Below are 23963 nucleotides of genomic sequence, written 5' to 3'. Positions count from 1 at the left end.
GAAAAAAAAATTGATTTGGTTTTTCGTAATAATCCTCAGTATTACCAAAGGTGACTATTCTCTCCTTGTTCTAGGGCTTATCTCTTCCTTAGCTACTAAAATCATGAGTTCTTTTATTTTTTTTTTAAGCATTTCAGTTAGCAGAGTTAGTTGAGCAATTTTCTTCACCGTTTCAGCTTGCTTCTGAAATTTTAGTCAGAAATCACTCATCAAACGAACCACTACTTATTAGCTCCATTTCCACAATGCTTAGATAAGTATCCCTTTCAGGAACAGACATTCCACTTTATACCAGGTCCTATGTGTAGCAGAACTATGGACTATAACTTTAGCTTTTCCACATACTTTATTTCAGTTCTATTTGTTTGGATTTTCTTTTTATTTGCCTTGCCTCTGAATTTATTTATTTTACATGCATGGCAAAATGTCTTGTTAAGCAATTCACTGGTGGTCTTATAAAACTTTTGCAGCTGATTTTGTTACAGGGGAAATTTCCAAAGCTCCCTTAAAAATTAGTTGTTGTTTTTAACTACAAAATACTGCTGGCCATGATTAGCCACCCACAGAATGGCTGGTAATATACAATAAAAATCCCATTTTTATGCAATGCCAGTTGATTGGGAATGCTAGCTTTCCAAGATGAAAGCATGTTTCTAGTTAAAAAAGAGTAGCCAGAATACATGAACCTCATTGACTGCTATCTTCCAGACCCTGGCCTAGGTTCTGAGTTTCAAAGATTTATTTAAAGAAAAGTTATGGGAATCAGCAACATGTATTCTAATGAGTTAAACAAAGAAGCAAAATTTCATAACAAAATGCTAAAATATGAACATATTCTAAGTGTTAAAAGAGCACTAAAGAGGCAGCTGAGTTTGCCCTTGACCTTGAATTCAGGGAAAGAATTCACCAGGTAGACAGGAAACATTTTGTGCAGAGCAAATGCCTACCAAGCAAGGAAGGATGAAATGGTCTGTTTGTCCTATAATGGGAGTATGAATGAGGCAAAAGTTTGTTTCTGAGAATGGAAAAAAATTTTAGGCAAATTTTTGCAGGCTATGGAATGCTATGGAGTTGGAGATTTTTTCTAAGGGCCATGAGGTATATAGGAAGTACTTAAATAAGACAGGGATGGGATCAGACTTACGTATCAGAAAGAACACTTTAGCCGTTGTGTGGAGGATGGATTAGAGGGGGTGAGAATAGAGATGGGGAAAAGGTTTAGAAATAATTCTCTAGGGGCACCTGGATGGCTCAGTCGGTTAAGTGTCTGACTCTTGATTTCCTCTTGGATCATGACTTCAAGGTCCTGGGATTGAGCCCCTCATCAGACTCCAGGCTTAGCGTGGAATCTGTTTGGGATTCTCTCTGTCCCTCTCCCTCTGCCTCTGCCCTTCCTCCTGCTTGCATTCTCTCTCTGTGTCTCTCTAAAATAAATAAATAAAATCTTTTAAAAAAGAAAGATTCTCTAGATAGGAAAAATGAGAGTATTAGCAATGAGAGGACAAAAGTAGTGACAGATTTGTAAGATTCAGGAAGTAAAATGTACAGAAGTTGATGAGAGATTAGATGGGGTAGGGGACCTCGAGAGAAAGGCCATGGGTGAGGAATCTGAAATGAATTTAATTGGTGGGAAGAATAAGGAGAAAGTAATTCTAAAAATTATAACAGAGCATAATAGGAATAATAATAACAATAAGAGTGATAATAGTAATAAATACTAATAAAATTAATAATTGCAACTACCAGTAATGGAGCACTTATAGAGTGTTAAGTATTAACGTAAGTGTCTTATATCAGCATCTACCTCAAACTTCCACATACCTTATTACAAAATTATGATTTTCCCTGTTTAATAGGGAAATGAATTGCAATTTAGAGAAAATTAAATAACTTGTCCAAGGATTGAAACTCAAATCTTTGCACCTTCAAAGCCCAGGTTTGTAGAAACTAAGAGGTTGCCTAGTGCTGGCTATTGGCTGTACCTCTCAGGGGCAGGTCTGCCTTACCTGACCACCTACCTCAGTCCACTTTTCAGTACTTACCTCTTCTTCTTAGGTCTCAATGACACTAAATATCAGTCTAGTGGACCTTTATTTGGCATATTAGTTGTTCTTTTAAGTTTTAAATTTTGGAATATTTTATTTATTTATTTATTTATTTATTTATTTATTTATTTATTTATTTCTGGAAAACCTGCCTCTGAACTCACCAAGCTCTCAGCTACCACCACTGAACAGCAGTGGGCACCAGGCAGGCTTTTAATTTGGTTACTGATGGGCTCTTAGAGCTATAACAATATCTTCTCCTTTGGTAGATGCTGAAATCAGCATCCAGAGGAAGAAACTGTGGGTGAAAAGAGCCTGAACTGAGTTGGAAGACATTTTCAATATATCCCCACTTGTTTGTCTCTCTTCCTCTGTCTGCCCCTTTGCCGGAAGCATCTAGCACCTATCCTATCAACCACGTTCCATTTTTTTCACCCTGAAGAAAAATCCCTTCTGATGTGATAACTTAAGTTGATGTGTTCCATTCTATTAAAAATGGGACTAGACTTACAAGTCCCTGTCTAGAGCTGGCAGCTGTTTGTTGGTGAGCATTCCACAAAACCAAGCTCAAATGTTTAAACAGAAGAAAGAAATGAAGATGGAAAAGAAAGATTTATATGGGTAATTTTAAAGTGTAGATGGGTAAGATCTATTCTCATGTTAAAGGAAAATATGTGAACATACGAGTGAAAAATAAGTAGCAACACATTCAAAGTTCTGACCACGCAGCATCATAGGTTTATAAAATCTTGTCCTCGGAAAGGAAATGAAACTTTAATTCTTCCCCAGTTCATGAATCTCCTCTTCAACAATATAAAGAGGTCATCCTGCCACATACCAAAACTCCATTAGAAATTATTAAATAGGGCATTATTAGGAGATGGGTCATTGTAATAAAAATCTCCATATAAAACAATAGAGGGGCACCTTGGTGGTGAAGTCGGTTGAGCATCGGACGCTTGGTTTTGCCTCAGGTCATGATCTCAGGGTCGTGAGATCAAGCCTCGAGTCAGGCTCCACGCTCAGCAGGGAGTCTGCTTGATGATTCTCTCCCTCTTCCTCTGCCCCTCCTGCTCATGCTCTCTCCCCCTCCCTCGCTCCCTCTCTCACTAAAATAAATAAATAAATCTTTTTTAAGAAATAAAAATAAAGCAATGGATAAGCTGGTTGAATGCTAATGTGACAGGTCCTCTTGTACTCACCCTTAGACACTCTCATTCTCTCCATTTATAGATGAGGAAATTCAGGTTAATAGGGTTTAACATCACATTGCTCACAAATAATCTGTCTGCTCAACTTTAAAATCTAACTTACCAATGTCAAAGCTACTGCTATCACAAATATCTAATAGAGTATCACATGTATCAAAATTAATTTTCTATGCTTGAAAGGTTTTAAGTGTTTATTTTTCTCATGCAAAGAGTTTGCAATCAGCCTAGATCCACCAAATTCCTGAAACTGACTTCACAGAAGTGTCCTAAATTACAATTTCTAAGTACATGTAATGTTCATGCAAATAAGTAAATATCACTTACCTATCAGCTCTCAGTATTCTTACAACCCATGTATTGCCAGCAGTATAGGACACCAGGAGAAATAAAAGTAGAATTTTGGGAAAAGATGATGGGAAAACAAGGCTGATTAGAGTAGCAAATCATTTGCTTTCTTTTATTATTCACCACTTACAGCTATAGATCCTCATTTTTTGTTTGTTTGTTTGTTTAACTCTGTGTACATGAGTCAGGGTGTGGGGTTGGGAGAGGAGGATTCAGGTATAACAGATCTGCAGAGGGATCATTTGCTGAGTTTTATGTGGGTAAATGTGAATTGTGTGAGATTAAGTGGAGAAATGGAATATATTAGTATGAGTATATTCCAAGTTAAGTCTTTTCTAGAATGCTCTAAATTTTCCCATTTCCCTTGTGGCCTGGGTGTGCATTGCTAATTGTTAAAAAAGAAATGACAACATTTGCCATGGTAAATTAATTTACGTATTAGGTACTTATTAATTATTTTAGAATTATTTTGCTTTTAAAACTGATTTGACAAAACAAACAAAAAACAATGACTTGGCATATCTAAATAATACTCAGATGTTGAACTTCAGATACAATTTTTTTGAGGATTACCACTTGTAGAATAATTTACTAGATTTCTTTTAAGGGTTCATACTATAAGCCATACCATTTCTGCTGATATTACTCTAAAATCTTACTAGCATGAAAGTAACAAAATGACCACATAAAATGGTCACTCTCTTTCTGTATTGGGCTCCTAAAACAGCCTTCATTTTCTATAATAAGCTGTTTATGCTCACTTTGTCTTGCTTCATTTTATTTTTGTCACCTCTGGTGCTATCTCAGTGTACTATAATGGAATGATGCTGAATCAGACAAGCTGTAATTTTTTTTGCAAGCATATCTCAAGGCAAATTTATAAACTGAACTTGATATCAGAAATGAGGCTAAAGGGAACAGGCCTTTGTTCTAAGTTGCAAAATGCTCTGCTATATTTTAAATTTGAAGTATGTTGAAAATAAAATGTTTTTTTTTCTGACATCAGGAATTTCACATAGGCAATATATTAAGAAATTCCTTTAAAATTTTTATTGTGTACAAATCAGTTTCACCAACAAAACTGTTTGTATTACAATTCTATATTCAAGTTGTAAAGCTGATATTGAAGGTGATGTTATGCCACAGAAACCTGATTAAATTAATGATCCTACCATTTGATTTCAATTTTCTTTTCATGAAGAGCTAAGAGGGAGTGTTAATTTATTTAATGGTATTTTACTGGTATGACTATTTGGACAAACAAATTATATATTTAGGTATGGGTATACAAAAATTTCCCCCCTAGATTATGATCTCACCACCACCAAATTGAAAGTTTCTGAGAGTTAAATAGAGATTGATTGCTGAACCTTCTAAGCAGCAAGTGGCCAATCCTATCCTGGGAGGGTCTCTGATGAACTGTGACATGGTCTTCTCCAGTTTTAGAAGGTGCAAGCTCCATACAACTACCTAGCATACATTATTCTCACAGCAATGTCCCATTTCTCAGAAGTATTTCACCCATTTTATAGAAGAGAAAACTCAGGTTGAGAGTATAAGGCATTTGCTCAGTCTGGTACAGTCAGTGAGGGATGAGATAAGATTCAAATGTAGATCTGACTGGCTTCAAAGGCTACAGTATTTTATTTTATTTTATTATGTTTTTACTGCAAGATGCTGCCTCTTATTTCTATATTGCTATATTTGCTTTAACTTTGTGTGTGTGCACGTGCATGTGTGTGGGGGGGTGAAAGAGAGAGAAAGAGAGAGGGAGAGAGAGAGAGACTTCTATTTGTATTCAAATAGAGGTATGAAACCTTCCAGTTCTAGAAGGGGCAAGCTCCATACAACTACCTAGCATAGGCCCTTGTGTCTATAGTTATTGAACGAATTGCTACTTGCTATTGCTATTATAACCTGTATTGACAATGTTTCATTTCTTTTTCCTGTGTTACCACTTTAGAGCATCCTCCACTAAACAGTGGGAAATATGTTAAAATGTTAATGTTTTGAATAGTTTCACTCCTACAACTGGAAATAGCAGTCAGTGAGAAGTAAATGGGCTTTGGAAACAAAAGTCTTGCTGCTATACTGTTAACAAGATAATTATGGGATGTCCCAGGAGCAGGTGCCCTGTTATTCTCCTATGAGTTTTTACCCTAGCTACATGCAGCTCACTTTTATTCCGGCTTTTGCCCTCAATTTTTCTCTGTACTGTCACTTTATCTTTTTACAAGCGGCAGAATTAGTTTAATAGTTGTAGAATATTCCAGCAAATTTTTTCTTGGAAATAGTCATTTTTAGATGCATCATTTTATGCAGAAGTATAGAACAAAAAGGAATTATCATAGTAGTGTCCATTGAGTAAATGACACATGTCAACAACCTAAAACTCAATAAAATGTAGATTAAATTTTGCTGAAAGTTACCATGAGAAATTGGTATGAATACTCCTCTAGCAAACACAGCCCATAATTTATTGTTTGCAATACAGTTTTGCACATGATGGAAACCGGTGACCTCCAAGAGTATTCCCAATACCCTTGCCCAATGCTAGTGTTGTTTGCAAAGGCCCCCAGGAAATCATTAGCAAACTCCATCTAGAAACAGACCAAAAGGTCAGAGGTATACAGAACATGAGATTCATGACCCAAGGTTGTGGAAGGCTGTGAATATTCTTGTTCAAAATATGGTATGGTGTTTCAAAGCATCTGCTGCCATTCTCAGAGGTTAGTGAGCTTGAATAAGCCAGCGTCTAATTTTGAACAGTATGCCAAAGACGCATATTTGTTCTTAAACCTCAGTCATTAGAGTTGAGCCCCTACACAAACTCAAATGAGTTTCAGTAGAGCAGTAATTGGTTCTACAAGTTAGAAAGTATAGAGTGGCTCAGAAACCTAAATGTAAGGAAACTGACCACCAGGTACTATCTATAACTCAAAGATCGATGTGAAAATCCTGACCATATTCTGAATTGTATTCAGCTCTCCAGAAGCATGAATTTTATTCTATTTGACTACAAATAGAAGTCTCTCTCTCTCTCTCCCTCTCTCTTTCTCTCTCTTTCACCCCCCCCCACACACATGCACGTGCACACACACAAAGTTAAAGCAAATATAGCAATATAGAAATAAGAGGCAGCATCTTGCAGTAAAAACATAATAAAATAAAATAAAATAAAATAAAATAAAATAAAATAAAATACTGTAGCCTTTGAAACCAGTCAGATCTACATTTGAATCTTATCTCATCCCTCACTGACTGTACCAGACTGAGCAAATGCCTTATACTCTCAACCTGAGTTTTCTCTTCTATAAAATGGGTGAAATACTTATGAGAAATGGGACATTGCTGTGAGAATAATGTATGTCAGTTGCTGGTTGTATGTAGTAGCCACTTGTTAAGTAGTGACTATCATAAGTACTCATTTTTAAGTATACACTTGACCTCAAAGCATGTTGTTTATGCAAAATGTAATTATTTTTTAAAAATATTTAAGCATTGCCACCTAAAAGAATATAGGCTTAAGGCTTATAACATATAGCATTTTTAAACTAAATTATTATTTGATTATCCAGCAATATAACTTAGTTTGTTTTTGTTTTGACGAGATGGCTAGATTTAGTTTTGTTTTTGGTTTTTTCACAGTAAAGGTTCACCAAAAAAACATTGCCTTACCACTAGAAATTTTCATTTTTCTTCCAGGAATGATTTTGTCTTCTGATGATTCATGTGTCATACACCTAAAAGCAATTCTCCTTATATATTACATTTTAATATTAAGAAACCACAAAATAAGAAAAGCAATTTGACATCTACATTTACATATATTATTCTCTCTCCTTCCTATAACTTTATTTCCAGTTGAAAATATTCAGTACTCTTTCTTGTGTCTCTCTTCTCTCCTAATAATGAAGATCTCTCCAGGACCTTTCCAAGCAAACAGACATCCCTTACGGCACAGTACTGGACTCTGCAGTATATGAACATGTCCGCATGAAGGGAATGAATCCTTTTGAAAGGGACAGCATGTATTCCCAAATGTGGCGGATGATCCACAGAAGCAATGGATCAGAGAATAACGTTCTGGAATCCCAAGCAGGCATTCAAAAGGTACTGGTCATTGTTCTACTACAGTAGTCTAGTCTGCTATTTTGTCTCCCATATTGGAATTGCTACACTGAGATTGGTTTATTTCTTTTTTTAAATTTTTAACTTTGACACAGAGTTTGCAATTAAATTATACCTCCTATTGATTTAAAGAAGATTTTGAGTTGGCAGAGTGCTTAAGCAGAGGGAATTCAAGGCCTTCTGTGCTGTGTCTAATGGATCTGTCTCCAGTGGAATTCTGAAGCTAGAAAACATAAGCTAGTATTTTGTTCAGAATGGGTTAGGGACTTATGCACATGAACACTGAAAAGGTTTTTACAAATCCCATTCCGAATATCATTAGGGTTATCCAATTCTTTCAAATAACTTTGGGGTATTTTCTATACTGCATTTGTTTTTAGATGAAAACCTTATCTTTACTTATGATTATGTGGTGGGTAAAAGTTAATCTTGTCAACAAATAAGGTTCCTGCAAATGTCTATTTCTATTCCAAAAGCAAAAATCTTTATTTCTATCTTATTTTAAATAACCATCATTTAGAAGTTATTTTATCAGGGGAAAAAAAGGCTTACAAAGCAGTCCTTTGTGTAAAACATGAAGCCAGTTTTTATTCTGGGCTGTGGTTTATAAACACGTATACAGAAGTAATTCTTTCTTCCTCAAGCCCCATCAATCTGCATGAGAGAACTGAATGATTTTTGTTTAAAATTATCCCAGTGGCTGGCACAGTGAAAATCACAATAATTGATATTAAATAAATAATTGTGGGATGAATGAATGAATGAATGAATGTCAATTATAGCAACAAAGGTGGTATACACTTTTTCTCTGTAACCTTCCACAGCAGAATAATTTGGACCCCGTGTTGAGTTTCTTGTTCAAAAGGCAAACTTATTAATACTATGTTGGAGAATGTTTTGATGGCTATAAAAAATATTCTGACACAGGTTCTAGCCTTTTCGTATGATGTCCTTTATCTGCTGCTGCTCTTATGGTTCCCTAGAGTCAGCCTGGGTGACATCATTATTTTAAAAACTGATGGCACTGATATAAACCTCTTTCTAAGTCCTAATGATGTGTTAGGATGTGAATTCCTTGAAATGTTTGCAATGGACTCTAGCTCCTTCACCCTTATTACATTAACCCCAGTTTTCCAGGACCCAAGTATTGATCCTAAAGTCCACTGGCTTCTAGAAGTTCTACAATTACTGGGAGGATGGGGGTGAGAGGGGGTGAGTGAGTGGACCTATATGTTATCTGGAGGAGATGGGAGGGTAGACACTTTAGGCTTTACTAGGTACTCAGAGGATGTGAATGAACTTAAGCCTCAGAATAAGAATAAGTTATTTTGGGGTATTCCTTCATATTTTTAATTGTTAAGAAGAATTCTGTTTTCTCGGGGATGAATATATTCATAGTTTGTATTTCTATTCCATTTTAGAAGTCAAAGCTCTCCACATTTCACAACCTCTTTCTATACCATATCATTCCAGAGAAAATTCACTTTTTTTCTCCAAGCAGACATACAGATTCTCAAAAAATATTTTAAAAGATACATATTCACTCACTCATCATTTAGTTATTCATTTTTTCATACAGTATTCGCTAAGTGCCAATTATGTACCAGGCACTGATCAAGAAACTATAGATAGGAGAGGAAGGAAAGATGGCAGAGGAGTAGGGGACCCTATTTCAACTGGTCCCCGGAATTGAGCTGGATATCTACCAGACCACTCTGAGCACCCACGAAACCAGCCTGAGATGTAAGAAGATCTGGATCTCTACAAACAGAATATCACAGGCGGTTGGTTTTGAGGTAGGAAGCGGAGGGCCGTGATTCCACAGGCAGATATCGGAGGATAACTGGCAGCGGGAGGGAACCTGGCTGTGGGGATCCTACACCGCCGGGGAGCGACAGCCTCGTGCTGGGGACGGAACACAGACTCGCAGACCGGAAGTGGTGGGGAAAGGACTTTAGGGCAGCCCCCTGGGCGGAAACCCAGAGCAGCGGGTGTGCAAACTGGGAGTGGCTGGCGGTTTTAGAAGCACAAAGGGCAGAGATGTGCCCCGACCTGGATGCAGGACTGGGGGCGCTGCAGAGGGGTGCACAACCCAGGACGCTGCAGTTTATAGCAGCACGGACAGAAATGGAGACAGTGTGGCCTGGAGAGCTCACTGAAGAACAGACTGCCATCTCTCTGCTCTGAGGCAGAGGGTTGGAAACGGTCTCTTCTGCTCTGACTCGCGGAAGAGACGCGGAAAGCCGCCAGGGAAAGCTGCCAGAGAACAAAAGCCCCAAAAAACTGCTGAGCCCATCCCCTGCTACAGGGGGGCAGGACAACTCTGCCCAAACAGGCTTGCCTGAGTACCAGTGTGGCAGGCCCCTCCCCCAGAAGACAGGCTTGGAAAACAAGAGGCCAGCAACCCTAAGGTCCCAAGAAAACAGGTGCATCTTCCTTGGGTTCTGGTCAATTATATACATTCCCTCAAACACCCATCAACAGAATGACTAGGAGGAGAAACCCCCAAAATAGAAAAGACTCAGAGATCATGAGTTATGCTGCAGATTTACAAATGGATGCAGATAGAACCAAGATGTCGCAGATGGAATTCAGGCTAGCAATCGTGAAGACAATGGCTAGAATGGAGAAATCAATTAATGGCAACATAGAGTCTCTAAGGACAGAAATGAAAGCTGAATTGGCAGAACTTAAGAATGCTATCAATGAGACCCAATCCAATCTAGATAATCTAACAGCTAGGGTAAGTGAGGCAGAAGAACGAATAAGCGACCTGGAAAACAATATAATAGATAAAAGGGGAAAAGTGGAGGCCAGGGAAAAACAACTCAGAATCCATGAAAATAGAATCAGAGAAATAAGTGACACCATGAAGCGTTCCTGGAATCCTGGAGGGACTGGAGAGAGAGAGAGGACTAGAAAATGTATTTGAGCAAATCATAGCAGAGAACTTCGCTAATCTGGGGAATGAAACAAACATTCATGTCCTAGAGGCAGAGAGGACCCCTCCCAAGATCAAGGAAAACAGGTCAACACCCCGGCATGTAATAGTAAAACTTGCAAATCTTAGAACCAAGGAAACCATCTTAAGGGCAGTTAGGGGGAAGAGACTCCTTACATACAAAGGGAGGAACATCAGAATAACGTCAGACCTATCCACAGAGACCTGGCAAGCCAGAAAGGCCTGGCAAGACATATTCAGGATACTAAATGAGAAGAACATGCAACCAAGAATACTTTATCCATCAAGGCTGTTATTTAGAATGGATGGAGAGATGCAGACCTTCCACGACTGGCAGAAACTGAAAGAATATGTGACCACTAAGCTGGCCCTGCAAGAAATAATAAGGGGGGTTCTATAAAAGGAGAAAGACCCCAAGAGTGATTTACAACATAAATTTACAGGGACAATCTATAAAAACAACGTCTTCACAGGCAACATGATGACAATTAATTCATATCTTTCAATAAGCACTCTCAACGTGAATGGCCTAAATGCTCCCATAAAACGGCACAGGGTTGCAGATTGGATAAAAACTCAAGACCCATCTGTATGCTGTCTACAAGAGACTCATTTTGAACCTAAAGATACATCCAGACTGAAAGTGAAGGGATGGAGGTCCATCTTCCATGCCAGCGGACCTCAAAAGAAAACTGGGATAGCAATTCTTATATCAGACAAATTAGATTTTAAACTAAAGTCTGCAATTAGAGACACAGAAGGACACTATATCATTCTTAAAGGGTCTATCCAACAAGAAAATCTAACAATTGTAAATATCTATGCCCCCAACATGGGAGCAGCCATCTACATAAGCCAACTGTTAACCAAAATAAAGAGTCATATTGATAACCATACGTTAGTTGTAGGAGACCTCAATACTCCACTCTCAACAATGGACAGATCATCTAAGCAGAAAATCAACAAGGAAACGAGAGCTTTGAATGATATGCTGGACCAGATGGACCTCATAGATATTTACAGAACATTCCACCCTAAAACAACAGAATACTCATTCTTCTCGAGCACAGATGGAACTTTCTCCTGAACAGACCACATACTGGGTCACAAATCAGGTCTCAACCCATACCAAAAGATTGAGATTATTCCCTGCATATTCTCAGACCACAATGCTTTAAAACTGGAACTCAATCACAAGAAAAAATTTGGCAGAAATTCAAACACTTGGAAGCTAAAGACCACTCTGCTCAAGAATGTTTGGGTAAGGGCGCCTGGGTGGCTCAGTTGGTTCGGCAACTGCTTTCGGCTCAGGTCATGATCCTGGAGTCCTGGGATCGAGTCCTGCATCGGGCTCCCTGCTCAGCGGGGAGTCTGCTTCTCCCTCTGACGCTCCCCCCTCTCACGTGCTCTCTCTCTCTCTCTCATTCTTGCTTTCTCAAATAAATAAATAAATAAAATCTTAAAAATAAAGAAGCCGTCATATCCTCTCCATAAAAAAAAAAAAGAATGTTTGGGTCAACCAGGAAATCAAAGAAGAAATTAAACAATTCATGGAAATCAATGAGAATGAAAACACATCGGTCCAAAACCTATGGGATACTGCAAAGGTGGTCCTAAGGGGGAAATACATAGCCATCCAAGCCTCACTCAAAGAAATAGAAAAATCCCGAATTCACCAACTAACTCTACACCTTAAAGAACTAAAGAAAAAGCAACAAATGATGCCTAAACCACACGTTAGAAGAGAAATAATTAAAATTAGAGCAGAAATCAATGAATTAGAAACCAGAAACACAGTAGATCAGATCAACGAAACTAGAAGTTGGTTCTTTGAAAGAATTAATAAGATCGATAAACCACTGGCCAGACTTACCCAAAAGAAAAGAGAAAGGGGGCGCCTGGGTGGCTCAGTTGGTTAAGCGACTGCCTTCGGCTCAGGTCATGATCCTGGAGTCTCGGGATCGAGTCCTGCATTGGGCTCCCTGCTCAGTGGGGAGTCTGCTTCTCCCTCTGACCCTCTTCCCTCTCGTGCTCTCTATCTCTCATTCTCTCTCTCTCAAATAAATAAATAAAATCTTTAAAAAAAGAAAAAAAGGAAAAGAGAAAGGACCCAAATTGATAAAATTATGAATGAAAAGGGAGAGATCATTACTAACACCAAGGAAATAGAAACGATTATTAGAAATTATTATCAACAACTATATGCCAATAAACTGAGCAATCTGGATGAAATGGAGGCCTTCCTGGAATCCTATAAGCTGCCAAGACTGAAACGGGAAGAAATTGACGACCTGAATAGACCAATAACCACTAACGAGATTGAAGCAGTGATCAAAAACCTCCCAAAAAACAAGAATCCAGGGCCTGATGGATTCCCTGGGGAATTCTACCAAACATTCAAAGAAGAAGTAATACCTCTTCGACTGAAGCTGTTTCAAAAAATAGAAACAGAAGGAAAACTTCCAAACTCATTCTACGAGGCCAGCATTACCTTAATCCCCAAACCAGGCAAAGACCCCATCAAAAAGGAGAATTTCAGACCGATATCCCTGATGCATATGGATTCCAAAATCCTCAACAAAATCCTAGCTAATAGGATCCAACAATACATTAAAAGGATCATCCACCATTACCAAGTGGGATTTATCCCCGGGATGCAAGGGTGGTTCAACATTCACAAATCAATCAGTGTGATAGAACACGTTAATAAGAGGAGGGAGAAGAACCATATGGTCCTCTCAATTGATGCAGACAAAGCATTTGACAAAATACAACATCCTTTCCTGATTAAAACTCTTCAGAGTATAAGGATAGAGGGAACATTCCTCAAGTTCATAAAATCCATCTACAAAAAACCCACAGCGAATATCATCCTCAATGAGGAAAAGCTGAGAGTCTTTCCCTTAAGATCAGGAACACATCAAGGATGCCCACTCTCACCACTATTGTTCAACATAGTACTAGAAGTCCTTGCAGTCAGACAACAAAAGGAAATAAAAGGTATTCAAATTGGCAAAGAAGAAGTCAAACTCTCTCTTTTTGCAGACAACATGATACCTTATGTGGAAAACCCAGAAGATTCCACCCCCAAATTACTAGAACTCATACAGCAATTCAGTAATGTGGCCGGATACAAAATCAATGCACAGAAATCACTTGCTTTCTTATACACTAACAATGCACCTGTAGAAGGAGAAACTAGAGAAACGATTCCATTTACAATAGCACCAAAAACCATAAGATACCTTGGAATAAACGTAACCAAAGAGGTAAAGGATCTATACTCTAGGAACTACAGAACACTCATGAAGGAAATTGAAGAAGACACAAAAAGATGGAAAAATATTCCATTCTCATGGATCGGAAGAATAAACATTGTTAAAATGTCTATGCTACCCAGAGCAATCTATACCTTCAATGCCATCCTGATCAAAATTCCAATGACATTTTTCAAAGTGCTGGAACAAACAATCCTAAAATTTGTATGGAATCAGAAAAGACCCCAAATCGCCAAGGAAATGTTGAAAAAGAAAACAAAGCTGGGGGAATCATGTTGCCCAATTTCAAGCTATATTACAAAGCTGTGATCACCAAGACAGCATGGTACTGGCACAAAAACAGACATATAGACCAATGGGACAGAATAGAGAACCCAGATATGGACCCTCAACTCTATGGTCAAATAATCTTTGATAAAGCAGGAAAAACCATGCAATGGAAAAAAGACAGTCTCTTCAACAAATGGTGTTGGGAAAATTGGACAGCCACATGCTGTCCGAGAGAATGAAACTCGACCATTCTCTAACACCCTACACAAAGATAAACTCAAAGTGGATGAAAGACCTCAATATGAGACAGGAATCCATCAGAATCCTAGAGGAAAACATAGGCAGTAACCTCTTTGAAATCGCCCACAGCAACTTCTTTCAAGATACATCTCCAAAAACTAGCGAAACAAAAGCAAAAATGAACTTTTGGGACTTCATCAAGATAAAAAGCTTCTGCACAGCAAAAGAAACAGTTAACAAAACAAAGAGGCAACCCACAGAATGGGAGAAGATATTTGCAAATGGCACTACAGATAAAGGGCTGGTATCCAAGGTCTATAAAGAACTTCTCAAACTCAACACCCAAAAAACAAATAATCAAGTCAAAAAGTGGGCAGAAGACATGAAAAGACACTTCTCTGAAGAAGACATACAAATGGCTAACAGACACATGAAAAAATGTTCATCATCATTAGCCATCAGAGAAATTCAAATCAAAACCACATTGAGATACCACCTTACACCAGTTAGAATGGCAAAAACGGACAGGGAAAGAAACAACAAATGTTGGAGAGGTTGTGGAGAAAGGGGAACCCTCTTACACTGTTGGTGAGAATGCAAGTTGGTATAGCCACTTTGGAAAACAGTGTGGAGGTTCCTCAAACATTTAAAAATAGAGCTACCCTATGACCCAGCAATTGCACTCCTGGGCATTTACCCCAAAGACACAGATGTAGTGAAAAGAAGGGCCATATGCACCCCAATGTTCATAGCACCAATGTCCGCAATAGCCAAACTGTGGAAAGAGCTGAGATGCCCTTCAACAGATGAACGGATAAAGAAGATGTATATATACAATGGAATATTACTCAGCCATCAGAAAGGATGAATACCCAGCTTTTACATCAACGTGGATGGGACTGGAGGAGATTATGCTAAGTGAAAGAAGTCAAGCAGAGAAAGTCAATTATCATATGGTTTCACTTATTTGTGGAACATGAGGCATAGTACGGAGGACATTAGGAGAAGGAAGGGAAAAATGAAGGCGGGGGGAATCGGAGGGAGAGACGAACCATGAGAGACTGTGGACTCTGAGAAACAAACAGGGTTTTAGAGGGGAGGGGCGTGGGGGATGGGTTAGCCTGGTGATGGGCATTGAGGGCATGTACTGCATCGAGCACTGGGTGTTATAAGCAAACAACGAATCATGGAACGCTACATCAAAAACTAATGATGTACTGTATGGTGACTAACATAACATAATAAAATTAAAAAAAAAAAAGGAAACTATAGATAACTCCGCCACAGAGAATTGATCACTGGATCTGTGAAGTATAGAGTCTGGTAAGAAAAGAAAGCTAAAATATGTGATCAAATAAAATGATTTAAATCATGATAAGTGCTATGGAAAAAGAAAAACGGGTGCTCTTACAGAAATTAAAGAGAACATCTACTTTCAGAACGGTGATCAAGTACGGTTCCCTGAGGAGATAAAATATTAGTGATGACCTGCCTGATCAGGTGCTATTCATGTGGAAGAGAAGGTGACAGGGCATCCAAACCAAGCATAGCCTCAGCAGGAACCTGAAAGGACATTCAAGAAACCAGTTGAAAATCAACATGAACTGGAACATGTCCAATGAGAGAACGTGGAAGGAGGTTAGTAGGCAGGGGATAGATCATGAAGGACCTTGTTGCCCTTAGTTAAGAATCTGAGTTCTATTTAAATGGCAAAAAATGCTACTAAAGTAAGGGAATGTTGTGATTCATTATTACCTTTCAAGAAGGTCACTATAGCTGATGTATGGGAATTGGATAAGAGTATGCAGAATATATATATATAATATATCTCACGAAATAGTGAAACCCTAAGAGACTCTTGTAAATTTCAGAGGTAGCCAGTCAAGTCGACACATGTAGATAAGGTCTTGCTTCATTCTTCTGTTCTTACACACACGCACAGACACACACACACACACACACACACACACATAAACACACAGCCCATATACCTTGCATTCTTTGTAGTAATGCAAACTGGGTATACTTCCTATATCCTAGCATTTCCAAAATAAAAAATAAATCATAAGGGTATGGAATATCAAATGTCACGTAGAAGTGACATTTGACATTTAAATAGTCATGTATGTGTTAAGATTTATATATATCTTCCAAGATCTTCAGGATTGTTTAAGAAAACCTCTCTTTTCAAAGCATGTACATATAGTTTCCTACATTTTCTATTTCTTTTCTTTTTTACCTTTATGCCTTTTAACCACACAGAATTTAATTCGACATTTGTGGATATGTAAAAAGAAATTATAAATACCCACCCTGAGAAAATTTCAATCTGAGATTCTGTGAAATAAAAGTGTTTTAGACTAGGCTATTGATAAGTTTGCATTGTGTACTAAGAAATTTAGTTATTTCTTCTGTAGGTTTTGCCGTTTCTTTTTCTTTAAATATGTAGCCATTCCATCATCTTTCGACTTGGGTTAGTGTTTCTAATGCTGTTATTAAATGTCATACATTTAAAAAAAAGTTTATTATGAAGAACAGAAAGAACCCTCTTCCTAAGGGGGTGAGGGGGGCGCTGGGAAGTATCTGGTTTTCTCTCCTGGTTCTTCCAGTTCTTAGGTGTACAACTTTGGGCAAGTCACTTGGCTTCTCTAAGACTCACTCTACTCTTCTGTAAGATGGTCACAGTGTGGGAATTAAAAGCCTGCAAAAGGCATTTCAACGTGGGTTTGAATACAGTTCATTTTTTAAACTAAAATGTGTAAATGTAACTAGTTACTTAAAATCTGTGAGCCCCAGGATTATCATCATGTTGATAAGAATTACTACTTCACATGTTTTTGTCATAAATGTATATATATTTTATATATATATGCAATATACTATATGTACATATTGTATATACATATATATGTACATATTGTATGTATTGTATACATATTGTATATACACATATATATGTACATAGAGTATATATGTGTGTGTATATATATATATATATATATATGGAAGCATCAATAAATAGTATGATTAGAGCCATAAGTTCATAAAATGAGCCTTAAGATTACCTGAAAGAATGTAAAGGTGAGCAATTTGTAACTACAAAGCTTTATTATTTCGTATCTTCTAAGGTTAAGTTAAAATTGTAACATAATTAAAAGGATAATTAATAAAAGAAGTAGAGAACAATTTCTATTCCCCTGATAGTCTACTGATCAAGAGGGCTTATGAGTTTAAAACTGCAAATCATGTCACCTAGTGTTATACCATATTTATTTAGTTTTCCGATTTACTAGAGGGGCAGTGAAGAATGTTCTTATGAATTCATAATGGAAAATATCAAAGTGAAATTTGCTTGTTGTACATATTCTTTCAGGCAAAATCAGAGACAGCTGAAAATTGATTAGACAAAAAAAAATAGGTAATAATAATGTAATGTATTTTGGTTCAGCTTGCAAGGTCTTGGCCAGCTTCTCTTAAAACACAAAACCAACCAACCAAAAACCAATAACCTTCTCGCCTGCTAAAGCTCACTGGGAGTCTATAAGATTGAAAACTATAACACATGAAATGTGGTTGTGGATTCTTGCTTTAGCTACTAGTCTTGCACATCTCACACAGCAGCTTCCTCTTCTCTGTCACTGGCTTCTAATTTGTTCAGGCAGAAAAGACTTTAGAGGTCTTCTAGGTCAATTTTCCACAAAAGGCCAAACTTCTACAGTGTTTTTGACAAGAGTTCATATATATAGTAACTGTTTTCCAGGAAAGCCTGCATCACTGTGCAAACAATCCTTGCAATCTAATTATAACTTTAAATAGATACCATTAATGTCTCAGGTTGTGTTTGTTCTTAATTGTGCTACTAGTCTCATTAAGTTTCTCTTACTTGGAGGTAGAGTTTTATCCCTTCTAACATCGTTCTGCTCGTACCAAAGAAAGCTGTATATATGAGGATTAAGTAAATGAGTTCTGATATGCTATTCTTGGGAGACATTCACCTGTATCAGACTAGCCTAATTAAACTAGAACAAATTTGATTCTGTCTCCTTTTCCCAAGACTTTTTGCATAAGTAGGAAAAAATGTATATGAAAAATATAACTGAAATTTTTAGTGCATTCATTCGACAATCATTTATTGATCACCTCCTATGTATCAGCCAGTATTTTGGTCGCTGAAGTGAAGGTAAATGAAAGCAAAATGCCAACCCACCCCACCACCCCCCTCGTATTAAAGAGGGCACATACTGAATGGAGCACTGGGTGTTATACGCAAACAATGAATCATGGAACAGTACATCAAAAACTAATGATGTAATGTATGGTGATTAACATAACATAATAAAATTTTTAAAAAAAGCAAAGTGCCTTCACAGAGTTCACATTTTTACGGAGGAGGCAGACAATAAACAAAATAAATAAAATATGTTGTCTTTCAATAGTGATGTGTTAAGGAGAAAGAATAGGAGAGGGAGAAGAGGAACATGAGGGAGATGGTCTGCCTTGTTAGATCAGATGGCCAGAGAAGGCTTAAGAAAATGATGTTGGAATAAAGACGTGAAGCAGGTTGGAGAGAGAGAAAGAGTTATATATCTGCGTGACATGTTTTCAGACAGAGGGTCAGCCAATGCAAAGGCCCTGAGGTGGGAGCATGCCTGGATGTTCTAAGACTGTGAAGGAGGCTAGTGTAACTCAGAAATAAGGAGTAATATCAGGAGTATAACAAAGTCAGAGAAGTAGAGGGCCAGGCGGCAGGGGAGAAGGCATATCATATAGGGCCTTGTTACTTACAGCATAATCCTGTGAACTAGCAATAGCAGCATCTCTTGGCAGCTTGTTAGAAATGCAGACTTTGGGCCCCACATAAGCCCTTCTCAATGTAAATCTTAGTCTAAGAAGATTCCCAGGTGACTCCTATGCATGCTAACGTCTGAAAATGCTAATACAGAGCTGTTAAAACATGCTAAGTGGGTTTTTACTCTGTGGGAGATATGAAACTTAGGAAGGTTTTGAACAGAAAAGTAACATGATACAACTCCTATTTTGGCAAATCACAGGTAAAGATCTGACTAGGAATGGAGGATCTGTGCGTAGCGCTGAAATGGAGGAGTCTCTGGTTCTTTAGAGGGCAATATTTATTTCCTGATACCCTATTAAACGCAGGTGGTGAAGAACAAATTATTCTAAAACCCCAGCAATGAAGACTGCGCAGGAAGAAAAGAAAACCAGGATTGGTAGAATTCAAATACTAGCCAGAGGATCCCAACGGTAACTGCACAGACTACAGAGTTCAAAGAGGATATAAAAACCTGATGGATACTATGGCAACAAGGAAGTGAGGGGTGGTGTTGGCAGCCGTAGTTTTCAATCAGAAAAAGAGCATCAATTTGCAAAGCTAAGTAGGCCACACAAGTCCCAGAGCAGTATGGGGAAGGGAAACTGACAAGGTCCAGGTGTGGAGCAAAGCCACTGGGATCAGTTCCCAGCTCTAAGGCCAGCCGGAAAATTGGAGTATTGAAATGAAAATGAGACAAAAGATTGGTCATGTCAAATGGGTCAATATCAAGGATTTTTGAGGACTGGCACAGAAAGACAAATTCTAGACCTTAAGAAATGGTGAGGTAAGCCTACCCTCCTTATTGGTCTGTGGCGAAAAAAACTGGATGGATTGAACCTATTGTTTTACTTATTCATTCAGCGCATATTCAGTGAGCACCTATTTACCAGGCATTGTTCTGGGTATCGGGAATTAAACAGAACAAGGAAAGTCCTTGCCCAAATGGAGATTATTTTGTAGTGGAGAGAAAATAATAGACAAGCACATAAACATGTGCTATGAAGAAAAATTGGAAAGGTAAGAATGAAAGAAAGCAGAGGAGGGAGAGGGATGTTGCCATCACATATAAAGTGGTCTCAGAAGGCATCTCTGAGAAAGCGACATTTGAGTAGAGACCTGAAAGAGGACAGGGTATGACCCATGAAGACAGCGAGGAGACAGTGAGGACAAGAAGTGGTCCAGGCAGAAGGAATATTACTGCAAAATTCCTGAAGCAGAAGGTCACTTGGCGTGATAAAGAGAAATGTCTAGACCAATATGGCTGGAGAAGGGTGCATGGGGGGTGGGTAAGATATGCAGGGGAAAGGGATAGGAAATAAGATCACAGTGGAAGTTAGGCAGGATGGTGGCTTAAAAATGTTCAAGTGTGGGCCCCACTAAAGTTCCAATTGTATCTTTTTATTTTATTGAGATACAATCGACATATAACTTTATATTAGTTTCAGGCATACAACATAATGACTCTGTTTGTGTATACTGAAAAATGGTCACAATAAGTCTAGTTAACATCAGTCACTATTGTTACAAATTTTCTTTTTGTGATGAGAACTTAAAAGTTCTTAATAGTTCTTAAAAGACCTATTCTCTTAGCAACTGTTACATACGCAATACAGTATTATTAACTATGTCACCATGCTGTACATTATATCCCCATGACTTATGTATTTTATAACTAGAAGTTTGTACTTTTTAACCCCTTTTACCCACTGTATCTTAATTGGGGAATGAAAAGCATTTGAATATCCTAAATTCATTCACGTGATTCTGATTCACAATAAAGGTTGAAAATCACTGATATAATACTTAGAGCCATTTAAATGACTTTGACTTCTGAATAATTCTGAGGTTGTGAACAGGAGAGTGACATGAGCTGACTGACTTTTCAAAGCTCCACTTACGGTGCTGTGTGGAAAATAGGAGAGGTCAAGGCTAGAAGCAAGAGGACTGAGGAGACTACTGTTATAATTCAAGTGAGACATGATGGTGGATGGACCAGAGTGCTTATGGTGGAAGTGGTGAGAAATGATTGAATTTGAATATATTTTGAAAGTAGCTCTGACAAAATTTTCTAAAAGGCTGAATGTGGGGTATGGAAAAGAGGAGTTAAAAATGAGTCCAATGTCTTTGGCCTAAGTTAGTTGGAAGAACGAAGTTGGCTTTTTTGGAGTTGAGAAAACTATGGGAAGAGCAGATTTGAGAAGCCAAATGAGAATTTGCCTTTGGCATGATAGTTAATATGAAATGTTTATTAATTTTCCAAGAAAGATGCCAAGAAAGCTGCTTTCTATATATGAGTTGAGTGTTTAAGAGAAAGTTCTAGCTGGAGACTGGAGATTACTAACAGAGTCTGTATTTAAAGTCCTAAGACTTGATGATATCACTAAGGATGTGTATCTATCTGGAGAAGAAAGCTATGGAAAGACTAATCCCTGGGACAATTTAGTACTTAGAGGAGGGACAGTTAAAAAGGGTATAACAGAGTCAGGGAAGGATCAACCAGGGAGGAAGGGGTAAAACCAAGAGTGCTTGTTTAGAAGCCAAATGAAAAAGTGTTTCAAGGAAGTTCAAATGATCAACTCTGTCAAATGATGCTCATGGGTCGAGTATAGTCAAGACTGAGAATTAATGATTTATTTGGCAACCAGCAGTCACTGGTGACCTTGACAAAAGCAGATCTGGTAGAGGGAAAGGAGAAGGAATTAGAATTAGATTGGACAGAAGAATGAGAAGAGAGGCAATGGAGATTACAAGACTAAGTGCTTTTTATTTACTTTCTTTTTTATGTTAATTTTTTTAAAGATTTTATTTATTTACCTGAGAGAGAGAGAATGACAGACAGAGAGCACAAGAAGGAAGAGGGTCAGAGGGAGAAGCAGACTCCCCGCTGAGCAGGGAGCCCGATGTGGGACTCGATCCCAGGACTCCAGGATCATGACCTGAGCCGAAGACAGTCGCTTAACCAACTGAGCCACCCAGGCACCCCATAACATACACAGTATTTTGTTAGTTTCAGGTGTACAATATAATGATCTGACAACTTTATACATTATTCAGTGCTCATCACGACAAGTGTACTGTTAATCCCCTTTATCTATTTCACCCATCCCCTACCCATCTTTCCTCTGGCAACCACCCGTTTGTTCTCTATATTTAAGAATCTTTTTGTTGTTGTTGTTTTTCTTTTTTTCTTTGTTCATTTGTTTTGTTAGACTGGGCATGTTTTAAAGGTGAAAGGAAATGCTGAGTAATAGTGGGGAGGGTTCTAGAGTGGGATGTGGGGTTTGAGAAAATTTTTTTATGAAAAAAGATATATACAATGTCTGTATACTAATGGAATGCTACAATAAAGAGGGAAAATTCATGGTGCAGGAGAGAGACAAGAGAACTGCTGGAGATCTGTCCTTGAGCAGGTGGTAAGTAATGAGATCTAGTACACAAGGGGAGGGTTTGGATTTAGGAGCACAGTCCATCCATAGTAAGAAGAGAGAAGGTGGAACATATGGACATACATGCAGATAGGTTGGAAGATATGGTAATGGAAGTATATGGAAAATCATTTTAATTGGTTGTATTTACTCAGAGAAATAGGAACCAAGGTCATCACTAGGAAGAGCATAATGATTCTGGAGATTGGAAGAGAGAGAAGATAGCAATGATTGCTCTGGAGAATGGGAGGGACAGTAGACTAGTGAAATGTAATGGTATTCCTAGAAAAGACTAAAGGGTCTTTTGCAATAGTCATCATGACTATAAGTTGAAACTAATCAGCATGATTGTGGGCTTTTCTGTAGCCATCTTCGGCTGCCTAAGCATAAACATGGAGTCCACAGAGATGAGATTTCACCAGAATTAGTGTTTACCAGATAAGCATGGTAGAAAACAATGGGGTGAGGGAGTTGAGAGTATATGCAAAGAAACTATCATTATTATGAATCATGGAATCTCAGCTATGTAGGAGGAAAGTGGCTACCCAGAGGAGATTGAGGATACCAAGAGGATGACATGAACAATGGACTGTTGGTCTGGATGGGACCAAAGAACTGTAGGAGTCCATGAACCAGAAGGACGAGATTGGAAGTAATACAAAGTTGGTTCCAAGATGACACATTTGAAATTGAGATGATGAAGAGAGTGCTAGTATTGGAAATAATATGACATGGGAGTGGGTGGCTAAGGTAGGAGGAAAGATACAATCTTTGGAGAAGAAGAAGCCAAGTACTGGAAAAGGATGTCTATGTGAATAATCAAATCACCAAGAATAACCACAGAACTAGAATTTGAAAGAGTGACAGAGAACCGCGTGGTAAAATCTTTGAGCAATGTTGGAGTGACACAGAGTCAGCAGATGCCTGCAGTAGGAATGAGTATAGTCTGATAGCATGAGCTTCAAAGCCAAGGCTCTAGAAGTGGTTCAAGGGGCAAAAAGGATACCTACCCATGATCCAGCCCCAGTAATAGGAATGTTGTAGAAGAGAAAAATAGCCACCATTTGAGAAGACCAAAAGCAATGTAGTATCTGCAGAAAAGAAGCAAGTTCTACTCAGCAAAAAAGGTTAAAGGAAATTTCAAAACAAAACAAAGAACAGATTGAGGATATAGGCAGGGCTTAGGACAGTCTCTTGAAACCCTTTGACTTAAGATTCTTCCCAT

At 38.1% G+C, this 23963-nt stretch overlaps 1 protein-coding gene across 1 annotated transcript in view; it reads left to right on the top strand.

Moving 5' to 3' along the window:
• The window catches only part of GRID2 (glutamate ionotropic receptor delta type subunit 2), a 1398327-nt gene that overhangs the window by 1179282 nt on the left and 195082 nt on the right, over positions 1–23963 (top strand). The window contains exon 13 of the mRNA XM_028117832.2: positions 7519–7714. Within this exon, the coding sequence (XP_027973633.1) occupies positions 7519–7714 (196 nt within the window). The remainder of the gene's footprint in view (positions 1–7518; positions 7715–23963) is intronic.

Source organism: Eumetopias jubatus, unplaced genomic scaffold (assembly GCF_037043125.1).
Source record: "Eumetopias jubatus isolate StellerSeaLion01/CBP00866 unplaced genomic scaffold, mEumJub1_p1.0 scaffold_2, whole genome shotgun sequence".
Classification (NCBI taxonomy): Eukaryota; Metazoa; Chordata; class Mammalia; order Carnivora; family Otariidae; genus Eumetopias; species Eumetopias jubatus.
Note: the sequence above shows the minus strand (reverse complement) of the source record. Positions and strands in the feature narration are given on the sequence as shown.